The sequence below is a fragment of the Microtus oregoni genome, unplaced genomic scaffold, assembly GCF_018167655.1.
Source record: "Microtus oregoni isolate MIOR12 unplaced genomic scaffold, Mior012 000006F_ref0000085, whole genome shotgun sequence".
Classification (NCBI taxonomy): Eukaryota; Metazoa; Chordata; class Mammalia; order Rodentia; family Cricetidae; genus Microtus; species Microtus oregoni.
The window spans coordinates 20,453,476-20,468,653 of record NW_024543065.1 but is presented as its reverse complement, the minus strand read 5'-3'; the positions used below and the strand labels follow the sequence as shown (position 1 = coordinate 20,468,653).

At 39.4% G+C, this 15,178-nt stretch overlaps 2 protein-coding genes across 3 annotated transcripts in view; one reads left to right on the top strand and one right to left on the bottom strand.

Annotated features, from left to right (window-relative positions):
- Nucleotides 1–4,576, top strand: part of Kpna5 (karyopherin subunit alpha 5) — a 46,706-nt gene extending 42,130 nt beyond the window's left edge. For both annotated transcript variants that reach the window (XM_041653829.1, XM_041653827.1), the window contains one exon: nt 1,214–4,576. In XM_041653829.1, coding sequence (XP_041509763.1) covers nt 1,214–1,401 — 188 coding nt within the window. In that variant the 3' untranslated portion in view covers nt 1,402–4,576. The remainder of the gene's footprint in view (nt 1–1,213) is intronic.
- A 3,913-nt stretch (nt 4,577–8,489) lies between these two features.
- On the bottom strand, nt 8,490–14,061 carry Fam162b (family with sequence similarity 162 member B). Its single transcript, XM_041653231.1, has 4 exons — nt 13,905–14,061; nt 13,675–13,783; nt 10,934–11,042; nt 8,490–8,722 (listed from the first exon to the last, which is right to left on the bottom strand). The coding sequence occupies exons 1-4, from the start codon at nt 14,059–14,061 to the stop codon at nt 8,624–8,626; spliced, it is 474 nt and encodes a 157-aa protein (XP_041509165.1). The 3' UTR covers nt 8,490–8,623.
- Between the last annotated feature and the right edge of the window lie 1,117 nt (nt 14,062–15,178).

Sequence of the window (15,178 nt, the reverse complement as noted above, 5' to 3'; positions counted from 1 at the left end):
ATTTCCTTATGAACAGTCTTTTTAATCCCAGATTATACTGGAGTTTGGGGGTGTTCTGTTTTTGTGTACAGAGACGGGGGCTGCTTTGCTTATTCCATACTGTACAATATCCAATGTCAGGTCTTCTTTAAAAAAGTTTTTTTATTATTAGTGTGCGTTTGTGGACATGAGTCCCACAGTGCACATGTGAGTGTCAGAGGAGAGCTTTGTGGCATCAGTTCTCGCCTTCCACTTCCTGGGGCTGCCAGGTACCGTTACCTGCTGAATCATCTAGTTGGCCCAATGTAATTTGTCTTTGAATGAAAAATATTCTAGCATTACTCAAATCTGTGTAGAATTTTTTTCCTGAAAGCAATAAAATAGGATGCTATACATTTCTCTCATTCTTTCAGAATGAATTTTTTTTTCAAGGTTCATTTATAGGTTGTACTTTGGGGACATTCTGTAACTATATATGATATTTTGTTGTGAAGTGTCATGGATTCAAATATAGTTTGCATGTGTTTCATACCGAAACCCTCTAGTTCAGAATGGTTTACATTGTTTATTTGCTTTGTTTCTCTTTTGGTTCTTCATTGTTTAGCATTCTTCATTGTTCTTCATTGTTTAGCATTGTTCTTCATTGTTCTAGAAAGGGTCTGTGGAGTTAGTCTAAAACTAGACTTCTGTAACTCAAGTGCAGATAATGGAACTTCTTGTCCTAGTCAAGAACACACAGCAGCAGGCTGGCTAGAGCTTGTAATCTTCCTTCCTAGCTGGTGTCTGTCTTCACATTGTACTTCCCTGTACTTCCCCCCCCACCCCCCCCCACCCCCCGCGTTTACTTATTTTTGTATTCTTACTTAGAAAAGCTGGATCTCATTAGCCTGGGCTGTCCTGGAGCTCTTTGTGTAGTCAAGGATGATCTTGAACTTTTGCCTATACAGTGCTAGGATTTCAGGCATGTACCACTTGCCTGGTTTTATGCAGTAATGGTGTTTGAATCTATGGTTTCCTGTGTGCGAGTCAAGCATTCTTACCAAGTGAACTACATCCCTAGGTTCCAATACTCGTCATTCTTAAAGAATATGGCTTAAGTGTAAACTCATTGATTTGTGCAAAAAATAAATCGAAAAATTTCTGAAGTGAACGGATGCTATTGTTTTATTTTCATATAATATATACCGAAGCCCTAATAATAATTTGTTTCTTGTATGTGTTCTTTCTGTGATAGGCTTGGATAAAATTGAGTTTCTGCAAAGTCATGAAAATCAGGAAATTTATCAAAAGGCTTTTGATCTGATTGAACACTATTTTGGTGTAGAAGATGATGATCCCAGCATTGTACCTACAGTGGATGAAAGCCAGCAACAGTTTGTATTTCAGCAGCAGGAGGCACCGATGGAAGGATTTCAGCTCTAATGGGTGGTGAAGAAAATGACTGAAGTGGCTAGCTAGCTTCTGATTTCTTTTTCACATTACCAGTATTGGTAGAAATATTTTTATGTAATATGGAAAAGAAAAAATACGATGCACTTTTAAAAAGCAAAAATGAAACAAAAGTTTCCATTCAGATGCACCCCTTTTAAAATAGATTGCTGTTTGTTGTTTTGGTTGTTCATTTTGATGTAGCTATATTTGTCTTCTGTTGTTTGAACTTTTATAGCTGTTTGTGAATATACATTCATTATGCAATTATTTCACTCAAGCTTGAAAAGGAGAGCTTGGTGTTATATAATGGTTCTGAACTTTTCAAGTATTCTTGAAAACTGCACAATAGCAGTGTTGTGAATATTGATAATTGCATTTTGGCAGGAAGTCTGGCAGTGCCCAGGCTTTACTAAATCTACCTCTGTCTTGAAGCAAACATAAAAGCAAAAAAGCTTCAGAAGCACGAAGTCATATAAGAGCTGAATTAAAATATAATCTTTATTACTTTAGATTATAAATCACTGTGCTATAGGTTATACTCCAAACAATTGCAACAGAAAGCATACAGAATTTATTTATAAAACAGAAGAAATAGTGTGCTGATTGTTCAAATGTGGTGGCAGATATGAAGAGAGAAACTGTTTGTGTTGATCACATTGTATACCTAAAAAACACTTAAATATCTGTGTTGTTCACCTAAAATACTACTAGTCTAGTATATTTTATATTTTATCCAGATATGCTATCCCTTTTGGAATAGTGTTTATCCTCACTCTTTATTTTAAAGAGGATCATAACAGAGGTGATCGTGAGTCTAAAGTAGCTACTTAATTAAAAATGTAATTGTTTCCTCTGAACTTTCAGAAAAATTTGAAACATTCTTTGTATAGTTGTGAACTTTAGTACTTGAATGACAAAGTTATATACTAGATTTTGTTAAATACATTTAATGTTTCGACTAAATGAGGATAGTAATGAAAACTGCTAGGGATGGTTTAATGTGTAGAAGTCTGTCCACATTAGGAATATTTCCTTTTAGTAATGCCCAGCAGGTGATCCTGCTGCTTATTATGAACTGTGTGCTGATGACCTTTGTATCAGATCGGCCAGTCTGAATTTGTGTTTTATGAGTTAACAGCAAGCAGTCTCTTGGAATATGAAAGTCTAAAAGATTTTGATAGAAAATTTATATTTATTTACCTACATATGTATTATGCCCATAGAACTGTGCTTGGTAGAGTTTTCTAAGAGGATGTGGGATTGTTGAACTCAGTCTTTGGATTTATAGTTATATGCAGGTTATGGATATATCCAGCTATATATTTAAGAATACTTATGTAAAACCTAATTTACAGCGCTTTTAAGATGGGGACTAAAACAATTTTGATATGATTCATAGTCTAGTCTGTAAAATATGTCATTTATGATAGCTTCTGTAATGTTTTTTCTGGAAATCAGAGGCATGTGGCATAGGAATGTGTATATAGGAGTACTTTTAAATAGTAGGACACTTTGTAAGCTATATATCATGAATCTAAGCTTTAGCAAGACACTTAAGCCCTACAACCATGAAATCTAGGTTTAAATAGTTTCCATCCATAGGGCTGACTGTAACTGTTGGTCTTTTTATACTATTAAGTAGAAGATTGTGTCTGTGCCCTTTTTATTATAATGGAAGTTACAGAGTTAAGTATAAAAAGTTTTCCTTTTACATTATATACATTCAAAGAAACAGGGTAGTGATATAAAGATTACCAAGCTGATGGGTGAATTTATCACATAAACACTTTTATGGTGCCGATGTTTATAAGTGTATGGTGACAGGGTATTCAGTTCTTTGTAATCAGTTAGTTGAACTTGTTGATGCAGCATACTTCAAACCTAGCCAGCTGTGCCTGCTTTGACAACCCAGTAGTCACTATAACAAATCTCTAAGCCAAATCTTCCAAAAAATAGCTCTTACAGAAGAAACTTGTGTGTGTGTATGTGTGTACATGCATACACATACATGGAAACATACACACAAATACATATAATGTTTGCAGATACATAGAATGAATGACCTATCAAAGGAGATTTTAGAATATGCCAGTGGGACAAATGTATTTCTAAGCACAGAACTTGAACATACTTTAAACATTTAAATACACATTTAATTTATTGGATCTGCATCTTGCATAATTGATTAGATTTGAATGAATGGCACTTGGTACCACTTTAAGTCTAATTCTTTTTTGTTGAACCAAGTCTAAGAGATAGCTTTGTAGGTGCACCATGTAAAATGCCCCCAAATTTGTTTTCATTATCATAATATCGTCCCTCATGACACAACTTAATAGGCTGCTTTTCTAAAATGTGTTGACACTTGTATAAAAGTACTGTGCAAATAAAATGTGTTTTAGGGAATTCTTATGATATTAATGCAGATACCAAGAAAAATGCTTGAAAGAGTCCATTTAATTAAATTGGTCCTTTTAGTTAAATTTACTTGAACTTGAATTTCTACTGGTTGAGCTATGCAATCATGCTTACTTGTTTTATAACTACTTGATGCACTGTCCTCGGTTCTTACTGTTCATTTAGTTGTTTTTACTGTAAGTTTTAATTTGAAAGTTTATTCTAGCCTAATTTTTAGTGTTCTTAACTTTTAGTGTCATTTGTCACTTATTGGTAGCACCAAAACCAGGGTATTTTTTGTTTTGCTTTGTTTTGCTTTTTGTTTTTAAAGTATATCTGCTGGCACAGAAATAGCTTCTCATTTGGTTCCTGAAACCTGTTTGCAGTTAAAGATTGACTCAGTGGGTGCAGAACTAAAGAAGAATTTATTACCTCCACTTTTATAGTTTTTCTTCTTTATTAAGGAGTATTATGGAAAAAGTAAGCTTAAAAAAGTCTGTGGATTTTTGTTACTGTTCTAAATTCAGCAATCTACTTGTTGCTTAATTTGATACTGTGAAATAAAATGAACTTCTATTCCTTTCAGTACATAGCACTGATGTTTTCTGAAATGTGACATGCTATTAAGTAGCCCGGATAGTAGGGCTCTAAAAGGTTGTTGTCCCCTGATTGGGAAGTGAAATGAGATGAGGAGATTCTCACCAAACTAAATGAACAAACATTTGAGCATTATGAAATATTATGAAATGTTACACACTACTAAACACAATAAAATACTGTTTTGCAGTTGCATTTATACGTGTGTTTATTTTAATTTTTATTGCAAAGATTGTATGTTCCCAATGGAATCAAAACAGATGCAACCATCAGTTAACAGTCTGTCCATTTCTATAAAACAAGAAACATAAAAAGTAGTTCATTCAAAACTAGTTAGAAAAAGAGAAAAAAGGGGACCTCTCCCCCCAAAAATAGAACAAGTAGCAGGATGCTAGACATAAATCAGTTCTGTCAGTTATCACAGTGATTTTAATGAGATGTTTAGTGCATAAGCATAGTAGGTCGCTTGTACTAAACACATTTCTACTGCCAGGATAAAGCGCCATGGTCCAGTCAACTTCCAGGGGGATTGGAGACCTCAACACCAGTCTTTTGAAGCCTCAGAATTCACCCCAGTGACACACTTCCTCCAGCAAGGCCATATCTCCTATGCTTCCTAAACAAAAAGCAACTAGGGACCAAGTACTTCAATGCCAGAGTGACATTAGATGGCTCATTTAAACCACTGCAGCAGTGAAATCTCACAAGAGACTATTGAAAATGGAAACATTGTCAAGCAAAGTGAGCAAGTCCCAAGAGGTAGTTCTACTTTGTTTGTTTGTTTGTTTTTGTTTTTTATTTGTTGTTGTTTTTTAGAAAGTTGCAGTCTTCCAGATTGGTCTTACTCATTTTACTCCCATCGGTAGTATATACAGGCTCTCTTTTGCGCATCCTAAACGGCATTTGTTATCTTGTTTTCTGTTTGCTAATAGTCATTCTAATGAAGGAAATAGTATTTCATTTTGTTTTGATGTGTGTGTGTCTGATGCCTAATGAAGTTGAGCCCTTCTGGTACATATCCCAAAGCAATGAAACTGCTACAGCAAAAAGATAAGTGCACCTTGGGTTATTATCGTAGCACTGATTAACAGCCAAGATATGAAACAGCCTACAATTAAGTTACATGGGCAAAAAAAAAAAAAAAATTGATTTTTTTTTTTTTTTTTTTTTTTTTTTTTTTTACAAAAAAAATTGTAAAGCAGTTGCTGCTGGGCAGTGCTGGTCTGAGCATCTCCCATAGCCTGTGAATTACAAGGGGACAGGCCCAGTCACTGGTGAGTTCTAAGGATTGTTTTCCCTTATTTGCCCTCTCTGGGGGTTGTTTTGCTGGCCTTGGGTAGTAACTACACCTGCTCAATTTATCTGAAGACAGAAGAGAACTGCTGCCTCTGTGAAACCATGTCCCCTTATGCCTACCTACTATGATTGGCATAAGGGGACAGAGCTCTGCCTGTCTTGGCTTTTAACTCAGATTTCAGAGGTTCCCTGCCTAGCTGGCTGTCTTTAAACTCTGTAGGAAGGCAAATAGGGCAGTCATAGGTCCCTTTGATTTTGCAAATGACTGCTCGTTCACATTTTTCTCTGACATTTTATGCTAGAGTTCAAACTGAGTCCTTGTTCCTCCGTTTTGGCAGGAAATGGCTCCAGTCCACCACGTTCTCTTCACGGCTGGAAAGGAGGCTTCTGCCTCACTTGCAGTTATATACTTTTCTCTTGCAACTTGTTTGTCTTTTATCTCATTTTTTTTCTGAGATATTTGGTTACATTGATTTGTCTGGTTTCATTTATTGAATTTTCTGCCTTTAATTTTTTAGTTTCTAGGTTTGGAAGTGTTGTTTGGTGTTTTTTTTTTTTTTTGGTTTGTTTCTGAGGTTTGTTTATTTTTTATTTTATTTTATTTTATTTTTTGCTATGCTGCCCCCAAGCATATTTATTAAGGCATTCTATGTTTTTTGTAAGAAAACCAGTTTGTAAAGTTAAAAAACCCTAATGATTAAAAATTACATGCTAAATAAAGATCATGTAGGGCAAGATACATAATTTTTTAGCAGAATTTTAAAAATTTATTTATTATGTTTACGATGTTCTGCCTGCATGTATGCCTGCCCGCCAGAAGAGGGCACCAGATCTCATAGATAGTTGTGAGCCACCATGTGGTTGCTGGGATTTGAACTCAGGACCTCTGAACGATCAGCCGGTGCTCTTAACCTTTAAGCCATCTCTCCAGCTCCAAGGCGCATGATTTTTAAAACGTTTGACTTTTTCCTTTTTTATTTTTTAATGGTTTGTTTGTTTATTTTGAGGCAGGATTTGTCTATGCAGTTCTGGCTGTTCTAGAACTCACTCTGTAGACCAGTCTGGCCTCGAACTCACAGAGATTCACCTGCTTCTGCCTCGCGAGTGCGGGAATTAAAGGTGTGTGCCACCACCGCCCAAGTCTTTTTCTATTTTTAAAATCACTTTTATAATTGCTGTTTTAATACTTCATCAATAAAATAAATTCTGGAATAATTCTTAGACTTTTTGTCAGCTAGGAAAAGTATAACTGAAGGGACTATCCAGGTACCAAATACTAGAGACTTGGGTTGAAAATTAGTATTGGTGTTTTTGTTTCTTTGTTTAGAGACAAGGTCTCACACTGTAGTCCAGGCTATCTTTGACCTCATGGGAAAACTGCCTCAGCACAGTGCTTGAGTTACATACATGAGGTACGATTGATGGGTGAAAGTTAGCAATACAAGGAGGAACGTAGCTATACACTTTATGCATGAACATCATAATGTAATGGTAAGAGCCCATACACCAGCTGCATGCTGTATGATTCCATCTAAAGTTCAAAAGCAAGTAAAACTAATCAACAGGGAAACCTAGAACAATGGTTACCTTTTCAGTGTTCCACGTTGTGAGAGAGTAGAGTTCTGGAGTCCTGTTGATTTTATTTTGGGCAGCGAGCATACCAGTGCTGTAATCCGTGGAGTCTGGATCTAGAGACCTGATTCTGACAACAAGGAAATGCAGAAAGGACAGGCATGCTCTAGAATAAATTCAGGTGCAGTGCGCACACTGATGAATCGCACTACCACCACCAACACCCCCCGTTTATTATATACAGCACAGGGGGAGCCATAAACTAGCCTCCATAGGAGGTGTCTGTTGGCAGGCTGTCTCGAATTGTAAACATCCGGGAGGAGGAAGCTGCAGTTGCTAGTGTTTGTACACACTGATCAAGCCTCTGTAAATACTGGCACTTGGATCAGAGGAAGAAGCTTTTTCCAATTTCAAGCCCAGCCAGATGGGAAACAGCTTTGCCAATTTCCCATGGGTTCAAGGGCTGGGGTCTTTGTCATGGCTGTGTCCATATCAACAAAACATTCACTCAGGATTGCACTCAGTTGGCGCTTCCTCCTGGAGACCCCCCCCCCCAACAGCAGGGGCTTACTCCCGGACCCCAGATTTGCCACAAACCACACCCAAACACCAGTTTCCCCAGAGATCCTTTATTAAGTAGGAAGAAAGAAAAGTTAAAGTGGCTGCTTTCTGACTCAGGCAGAAAAACAGCAGCAAATGACCTTGCTGGTATAATTTTTAAGAGAAGGAAAAGGGAAGGTCTGTGTTAGAATGGCCCAAGATGTGGTAAAGTGGATAGGGAACTAGAGAGGAGGAGAAGGGGACAAGGGAAAAAGGGAAGAGGTATTTGTCCCAGAGGGACAAAGAAATGTCTCTAGACAGATATGGGACTTAGATAAATGAAGGTTTATAAAGGTAGAGGGGGAAACCCCATGTTAGGATGACACATTTAATTTTAATTGGACGTGTTAGATAAACCAAAGGGATTTTAAATTTCTGGACCTTGGTAGTCAGCCTTAGAAGGAGAAAGTGGCAAAATAAGGGAGTAGACCTTGATGGCTAGATTTAGGAAAGCAATCTAGTGGTTTTTAGCAAGACAGAGGAATTCGGGAGAGAAGGGAAAGGCCTGCCCGAGTCATATGCTTGAGTGGGTTAGTGTCCCTTTGCCTTCTGTTTGCTGTGTAAAAATCTACCAAGACACTTATACTTTTGTTCACAATTTTTTAATGGGTGTTAGTAAATGTTTACTACAACATTAAGAAGATTTTAGTGTTTTTGTTACCAAAATAAAACCATAGCAAATATTTTATCAATCTTTTATTATTGCTAATAATAGTAATGGCTTCTGAGTGAGTACTTTGACACTTTAGCATCATTTAGCCTTAGCCTGTGCAGCCAGTGCAGCTTCTTCACGCCACTTGGCTTTCTTTGCCAGATTCCAACTTGTTAAGGACTCATGTCGTTCTACAGCCTAAAAATAAAACACAACACAATATGACATTTTAAAGAACTTGCATCGTTGTTCTATGGAAAAGCCTTTGTAAAGTGAAAAGGGGGAAAAGGTACCTTAAGTAACTCTCACGGTATCCAGAGAGAGAGAGAGAGAGAGAGAGAGAGAGAGAGAGAGAGAGAGAGAGGAAGAAGAAGGAGGAGGAGGAGGAGGAGAGGGGGGGAGGAGGAGGGGGGGAGGAGGAGGAGGAGGAAGAGGGGGGGGGGGGGAGGAGGAGGAAGAGGAGGGGGGAGGAGGAGGAGGAGGAGGAAGAAGAGGAAGAAGAAGAAGAAGAAGAGAAAAAGAAAGAGAAAGAAAGAAAGAAAGAAAAAGGCTCAATGTTATGGTGGAAATCACTTAAGATGCTAGGCTTCTAGTCAACTGGATAGTTGATACCAGGAATCAGCTGCCATCTCTCTTAGTTAAAATGTGTGTTGGCTAAAACATACGTTGAAATATTTTCCAACGTTGAAGCCCAAAAGGGAGATCCTCAGTTTCTAGGAATGAATGAAACCCAAGGCTTGTGCTGGCAGGGGATGGGAGAAAGATGCCAGGCTGGATGGGAATGGTTTCAGCCAGAGGGCATTTGGGAAAACACTAACCATGACAGCTGTGGACCGGGACTTTAACTACGCACACAAAGGAGTGAGCACATGATTGGATTCTTGACTGTGGAGCTGAGCTGTGATTGGGAAGCTGAAGGAGTCAGGAAAGGTGTGAAATAAGCTACACCAGCCTGATAGACTGGCAACAAGGGGGCCATTTGTTTTATTTAAAAACAAAACAAACAAAAAGCCCTAGTTTTCATCGTTTAGAGCAGAATACATGCCAGGCAGTGGTAGCACATATCTTTAATCACAGTCTTTGAGTTTGGCGCCAGCTTGGTCTACAGAGTGAGTTGCAGGACAGCCAGGGCTACATGGAGAATCCCTGTCTCAAAAAAGGGGGGTGGGATATAGTTCCCATTAAAAGAGTTCTAGAAACCAGAGAAATGTCAATTTGGCAAGCAATTATCTAGGATAGGCTAACAATGAGATGGTTTAGATTTCTTTGTTCACTTTTGAATATTCAGCCCAGTCAGTATGGTTCTGAAGTATTTCCTCTGAGGAGCACATTGTAGGGGTAAGTTAACCCCAATGGTTAACGTGCCATTACTAAGTTAATGACACCTGGTCCTTGCCCGAGGTTAGGGGACTCAGACATTTGAAAACCCGAAGAGTAAAGAATTGAGGGTGTCATGTTCTCTCCTCTAATGGTGTAGCCATGGCTAGGTGGAAATAAGATGGGGTTCAGAGTGAAAGGAAAGATTCCAGAGGGTAAAGGGGGTGACTCTGATCACATCGTATACATATACAAAACTTTAAAAAGAAATCCAAGCATTGACGTCTTTTGCATGCCTGCCTCTCCAAAAGAAGGAGGAATGGCAGCTGCTGAAATACCCCAGAAGGGAGGATACTGAGGTCAGGCGACCCAGCCAGTTCTAACCAGTCCAGTCACAGGGGACAAATGAAGTAGAGTGTGTCTAGAGGCAGCTCTCAGATGGAGTCTTCTAGACCATCTGTCAGTATTGTTGAAGCTGCTCATGGTAAAAAATAAAATAAAATAGTTCAGAGGATCCAGAGACAGGAATGTTAGAAGCAGCGTACAGAATGTGAAATGGTCATCTCTCCACTTCTCTTTATAGATATTAAACAGGAAGTGTCCATGGAAGATGGCAAAGAGCAGCTCATACTCAACCCCGAAAGCCACTTCCAATCAGTACACTTATCTCCTAACTCTGTGCAACCGCTACTTAGTGATTCAGATAATGAGCTGGTCTGTTTTACTTTCACACAACAGAGCTCTTATGCAGATATTAAACTACTCTTTGTTACTTTACAAATAGAAAAAAAAAACCTTTTGTCTCTCCTGACCAATTAATTTTGGATGCAAATTTTTATGAACAGATTTGTATCTATTATGGTATACACATGTGGGTAGAGCCAGGATCCAAAGATGAATTTGTTCTTACAGCATAGTCAACCCCTGAATTCAGAGCAAGGCCTATAACATTTCTTGTAACTAGTCTTGTTTCTCTCCCTACCCCATAAGCTTAGACTGAACCCTGGACCTCCAGAAGATAGACAAGGGGTCTGCCCTGGGCCTCTTCCCCCGCCCACCACCACTGGGTATGGATTTCAGGGAGGCACTCACCCTTTTGGCAGATACAATCACAGCAAAGCAGGCAACGATTGTGAGCCCGATCATTATGTAACAAGTTTTCACTCTAGCTTTGTTCCTGGCAACATCTATCATTTCAGGCCTACACCAAAATGGGCATTTTGTTAATCATTTAGAATATTTGTTGATACTTTAATATTTGCTAATATTAAAGCAGTCCAGCTTCCTGATGATCATGATAAATAATGATCGAAAATAGCTCAACTATTTCCCCAAATGCAAACCATAGCTGTAACAAATGCTAGCCCATTTGTCTTAGCAATTTCAAATTGGCATACATTCATTCAGATTCCAATCTTAAACTAGAGGTAGCCCCTATGAAACCAGTGTAAAACATTTGGTTTCTAATTGATCAAGATGAAACTACTAGCGTGTATTGTTTGACAATGGCTTGTTATTTCTGAACTAGGATAAAATAATTGAAACTATTTGGAACAGCTTATATTTAAAACCACTTTCCATTTTTTCTTTCAACAGTTCAGTTTCTTCTTGTCCTTTCCTACCTTCTTCTCCAACAAGACTAGCTACATGCAAGTACACATAGTACAATTACCTTAGATTTTTGCAACACTACTCACAAGACTGTTATAATGGGAATCAAACTTTGGGTACTTTTATATTGAAAGAAAACTTTACCAATTTTCCATGATAATTAACTGTCAATTTATCAATATGCATAAGGTTCTTTACTCTGGAAAATATTGAGTGACATTCTTATCTACTAGAAAGTTTATTTATGATTAGTTATAATGCAGTTAGTTACATTTTTAAAAATTCATAAAGATGTGTTAAATTTCCCCTGAAAAGGAAAACTTTAACTCTTTCACGATTTGGAAAAAAGTCTCAAAAAATACAGTAGCCTGTTTTTGTTATACTTTAGGCAGAATTAAGCTTAAAACGTCAATTGCAAACAGGCTCAATTAGTGGCCAAGGAGACATTATTAGATTGTATTTGTTGCCAGCTCTTTTTCCAGATGAAGCCTAAAAGATCTGATCATTTTAAACTTATTTATCTAGCTGTGATCTGGCACACAGAATTAGTTTAGCAGTTAAAAACAAAAGAAAAGGCACAGTTACTGTAAACAAAATTAGTGTGCAATGCAAAAACCGTAGGTCTTCTATTAATTATTTGTCTCTTAAAATCATAGAGAATAACATTCCTTATGTTGCAAGCATAACATCTTAATAGAATGTCCCTCCTAAATAGCAAAACTTTCAAAAATTATAAAAAAACAATAAAACTGAAAACATATACAAATACTCTGAGCTCAAAATTACAATGCTTGCTATAAGTGTCTTATTCGTTGTGAAATGCTCCTGTATATGTTATTTCTGTTGACGGTGATCCTGGGGGAATTAAATTGACTCTGAAATGGATCTTTTCCCATGTTCAGCTGTGATAATGCAATATAGAGAAATCCATTCTGTTGGAAATTAACTTGCAACATTGCAGATTCTTTACATTCTTAATCTGTTATAATGGTAGATATCAAAATTCAAACTAACTAAGGGTGGAATTTTATTTCTTGCTCTACTTATATTCTTTCTACATTTTTGACTCTGAAATACTATATTTTAGTAAGTAGAACTTGTCCTCAAATTTTTCTGAGACTCATGTTTTCAACAGTTTGGAGTCTATATATGTCAAGAATAAAATTTGTTTATAATATTAGAAAATATAAGTTGATTTCAGATTTTCACATTTTCTAAACTGTTGCTCAAAGAGCAAGTTTCATTGCTTCACAATGAGTTACTGAGTGTGCATTTTCCCAACACACGATTTGCCACTTCCATTTCACTTAAAGCCGTTTAGGATGAAACCAACCACGCTGAAGTTGCCTAGCATCCCAGGGCCAGGAAACTTGGTACCAGATGGCTACTCTCCAGTAGTCAAAAAGTCCTATAAGGACTCTTTCCTTGTATGGAGCAGTAAGAAAACATCCCCTGACATGGGCCCCTCTAGGTCTCTATCATCCCAGCCACCACCACCCAGGTTCTAGTTTAACTTAAGTATGTTAATTACTTTGATCATTGCTGTAATAAAGTACCTTGACAAGGGCAAATTAATAATGTGTTTGCTTTGGTTCACAGTCTGTCATTGTGGTGTGGTGTGCATAGAGTGAGGATGTAGTCTATCATGGAGTTAAGCGCGGTGTTTGTAGTTGAGATGGCCATATATGTAATGGTATTGGAAAGTCAAGCTCTTTTATTGCGTTCAGGACCACCACCCCCCCCCCCCCCCACCACCACCACACACACACACACACACACACACTCCGCCGCCGCCACCACCACCACCGGTCAATCTTCCCACATTGATTAACCTAATTTAGTAATTCCTCACAGACATGCTCAGAAATATCTCTTCCTCAATTCTGTATGCTGTCGTGTTCTTGCTAACCGTCACAGTACTCCAAGGCTCAGTCTGCTCAGAGCTCTCCAGGAACTCGTGTCTACAAGGCTGGGTGGGAACTGCCCGCTAAATTCCTGGGTTTTCATTCAGCGTCTGCTCTCTAAAACACCAGCTCCCCACTGTCTAGTTAAGTACCTTGACATTTACCCACATTAGGGGAATGTTGTAAATAACTGTTAGTGTGCACCTTGGCTGCCTTGCCCCTGGCCAGCAAGCACACGGATAGGACACTGTGTCCCTCCCGAGCTTCGAGTCTCCCCATTGGGGGCGAAACCCAGTCAAGGACCCCATTCACACTTACGGTACTAGGGGCGGGATCTCATCTATGGATTTGAAACGCCCGGTCCACAGCAGGATTTTCTTGTCGAATTGCGAAGGCTTGTACTGGGCGGGGATCCTGTGAACCTTCTCTGCAGCGAAAGCGATAGGCTGATCAGAAGCACAGTGCGTCCGCAAACCTGAACCCTCCAGTCCGAGCCCCTGGCCCGCCCTCTCGCAGCCCTCTTCCTCCCAGTTTTTCCCTACCCTAACCTGGGGGCTCAGAACCTCTGGGGTTCTGGCTACTGGAGCTACAGGGGTGACTCGCGGCCCGGGGACCCCATCCCGGCCAACTCGGGACAGTTTGACGGGCGCGGCGGACGGTGAACTCCAAGCCCCAGCGCAGGACGCTGCCGCGGACCCAGAGCATCCTGCACACCACACTCTCTGGACACCACAGCCGCCTGCTCCGGAGCTCGCCGACCCCGCCCCGCCCCGCCCCGCCCAGGAGGCTGCACTGAAGCTAAGCTTGGTCTGCTCCCAGTTAAGCCTCAAGCCTGTCACGCAAAGATTCTCCTGGAGGAGCCGCGGGTCCCCGAGGGAAAGTTTCGGGGTGCAAACCCACCAACCTTGAGATAGCTCATGCGACTCATTTAAAAGATATTTCTTGGTATTGAGTAGGTAGGGGTTTTCAGGATTTCAGCCTTGGTCCCATTAGAGAATAAATCTTAACTTTTACAGACTTCCAAATGCAGGAAACGACAAATCTCACCAAGCAAGGGCAGGAAATCTAAACAAATTAAAGATTCCTTTCACACCCCGAAGCAGCCTTGTACCTGTAGCTAACTAGACTGATAGCAGGTCTTCTCGGCAATGCCCAGATTCTCTTAGACTAAGGAACGCACAGATCAACACTGTAACCATCCCATGTGTGGACTGGTGTCTGTAACAAGAGCGTGGATTCTTTTCTGGGAACTCACCAAGACCAGCTGGCCTGGGTCTGGAAAAGCCTGGGATAAAACCGGACTCTCTGAACATAGCGGACAATGAGGACTACTGAGAACTCAAGAACAATGGCAATGGGTTTCTGATCCTACTGCACGTACTGGCTTTGTGGGAGCCTAGGCAGTTTGGATGCTCACCTTACTACACCTGGAAGGAGGTGGGGGTTCCTTGGACTTCCCACAGGACAGGGAACCCTGATTTCTCTTCGGGCTGGGGGGGGACTTAATTGGGGGAGGGGGAGGGAAATGGGAGGCGGTGGCGGGGAAGAGACAGAAATCTTTAATAAATAAATAAATTAAAAAAAATAATGGCACAAATGTTACAGAGCAACCAACCACTTTCTGATTTGACTTAAGGCCCTTTCCACAAGACAGAATCCTTGTTTCCCTTGTCTGACACTTATTAGTGTTAAGAACCCTTGGCTAGAGAGATCATAAGCCCACAGAGAGGACTTTATTATTCTGCTAAATGGACATAGCATTAAAAGGACTCTTAGTCATTTATAATTAACACAGTGCATCTCTCAACCATCATTACAAAAG

Coding starts and splice junctions, on each gene's coding strand:
- Fam162b (XM_041653231.1), bottom strand. CDS start 14,061: ATGCTCTGGGTCCGCGGCAGCGTCCTGCGCTGGGGCTTGGAGTTCACC. Junction 13,784..13,904: donor CAGAGGTTCTGAGCCCCCAG/GTTAGGGTAGGG, acceptor CTTTCGCTGCAG/AGAAGGTTCACAGGATCCCC. Junction 8,723..10,933: donor TGATTGTATCTGCCAAAAGG/GTGAGTGCCTCC, acceptor TTTTATTTTTAG/GCTGTAGAACGACATGAGTC.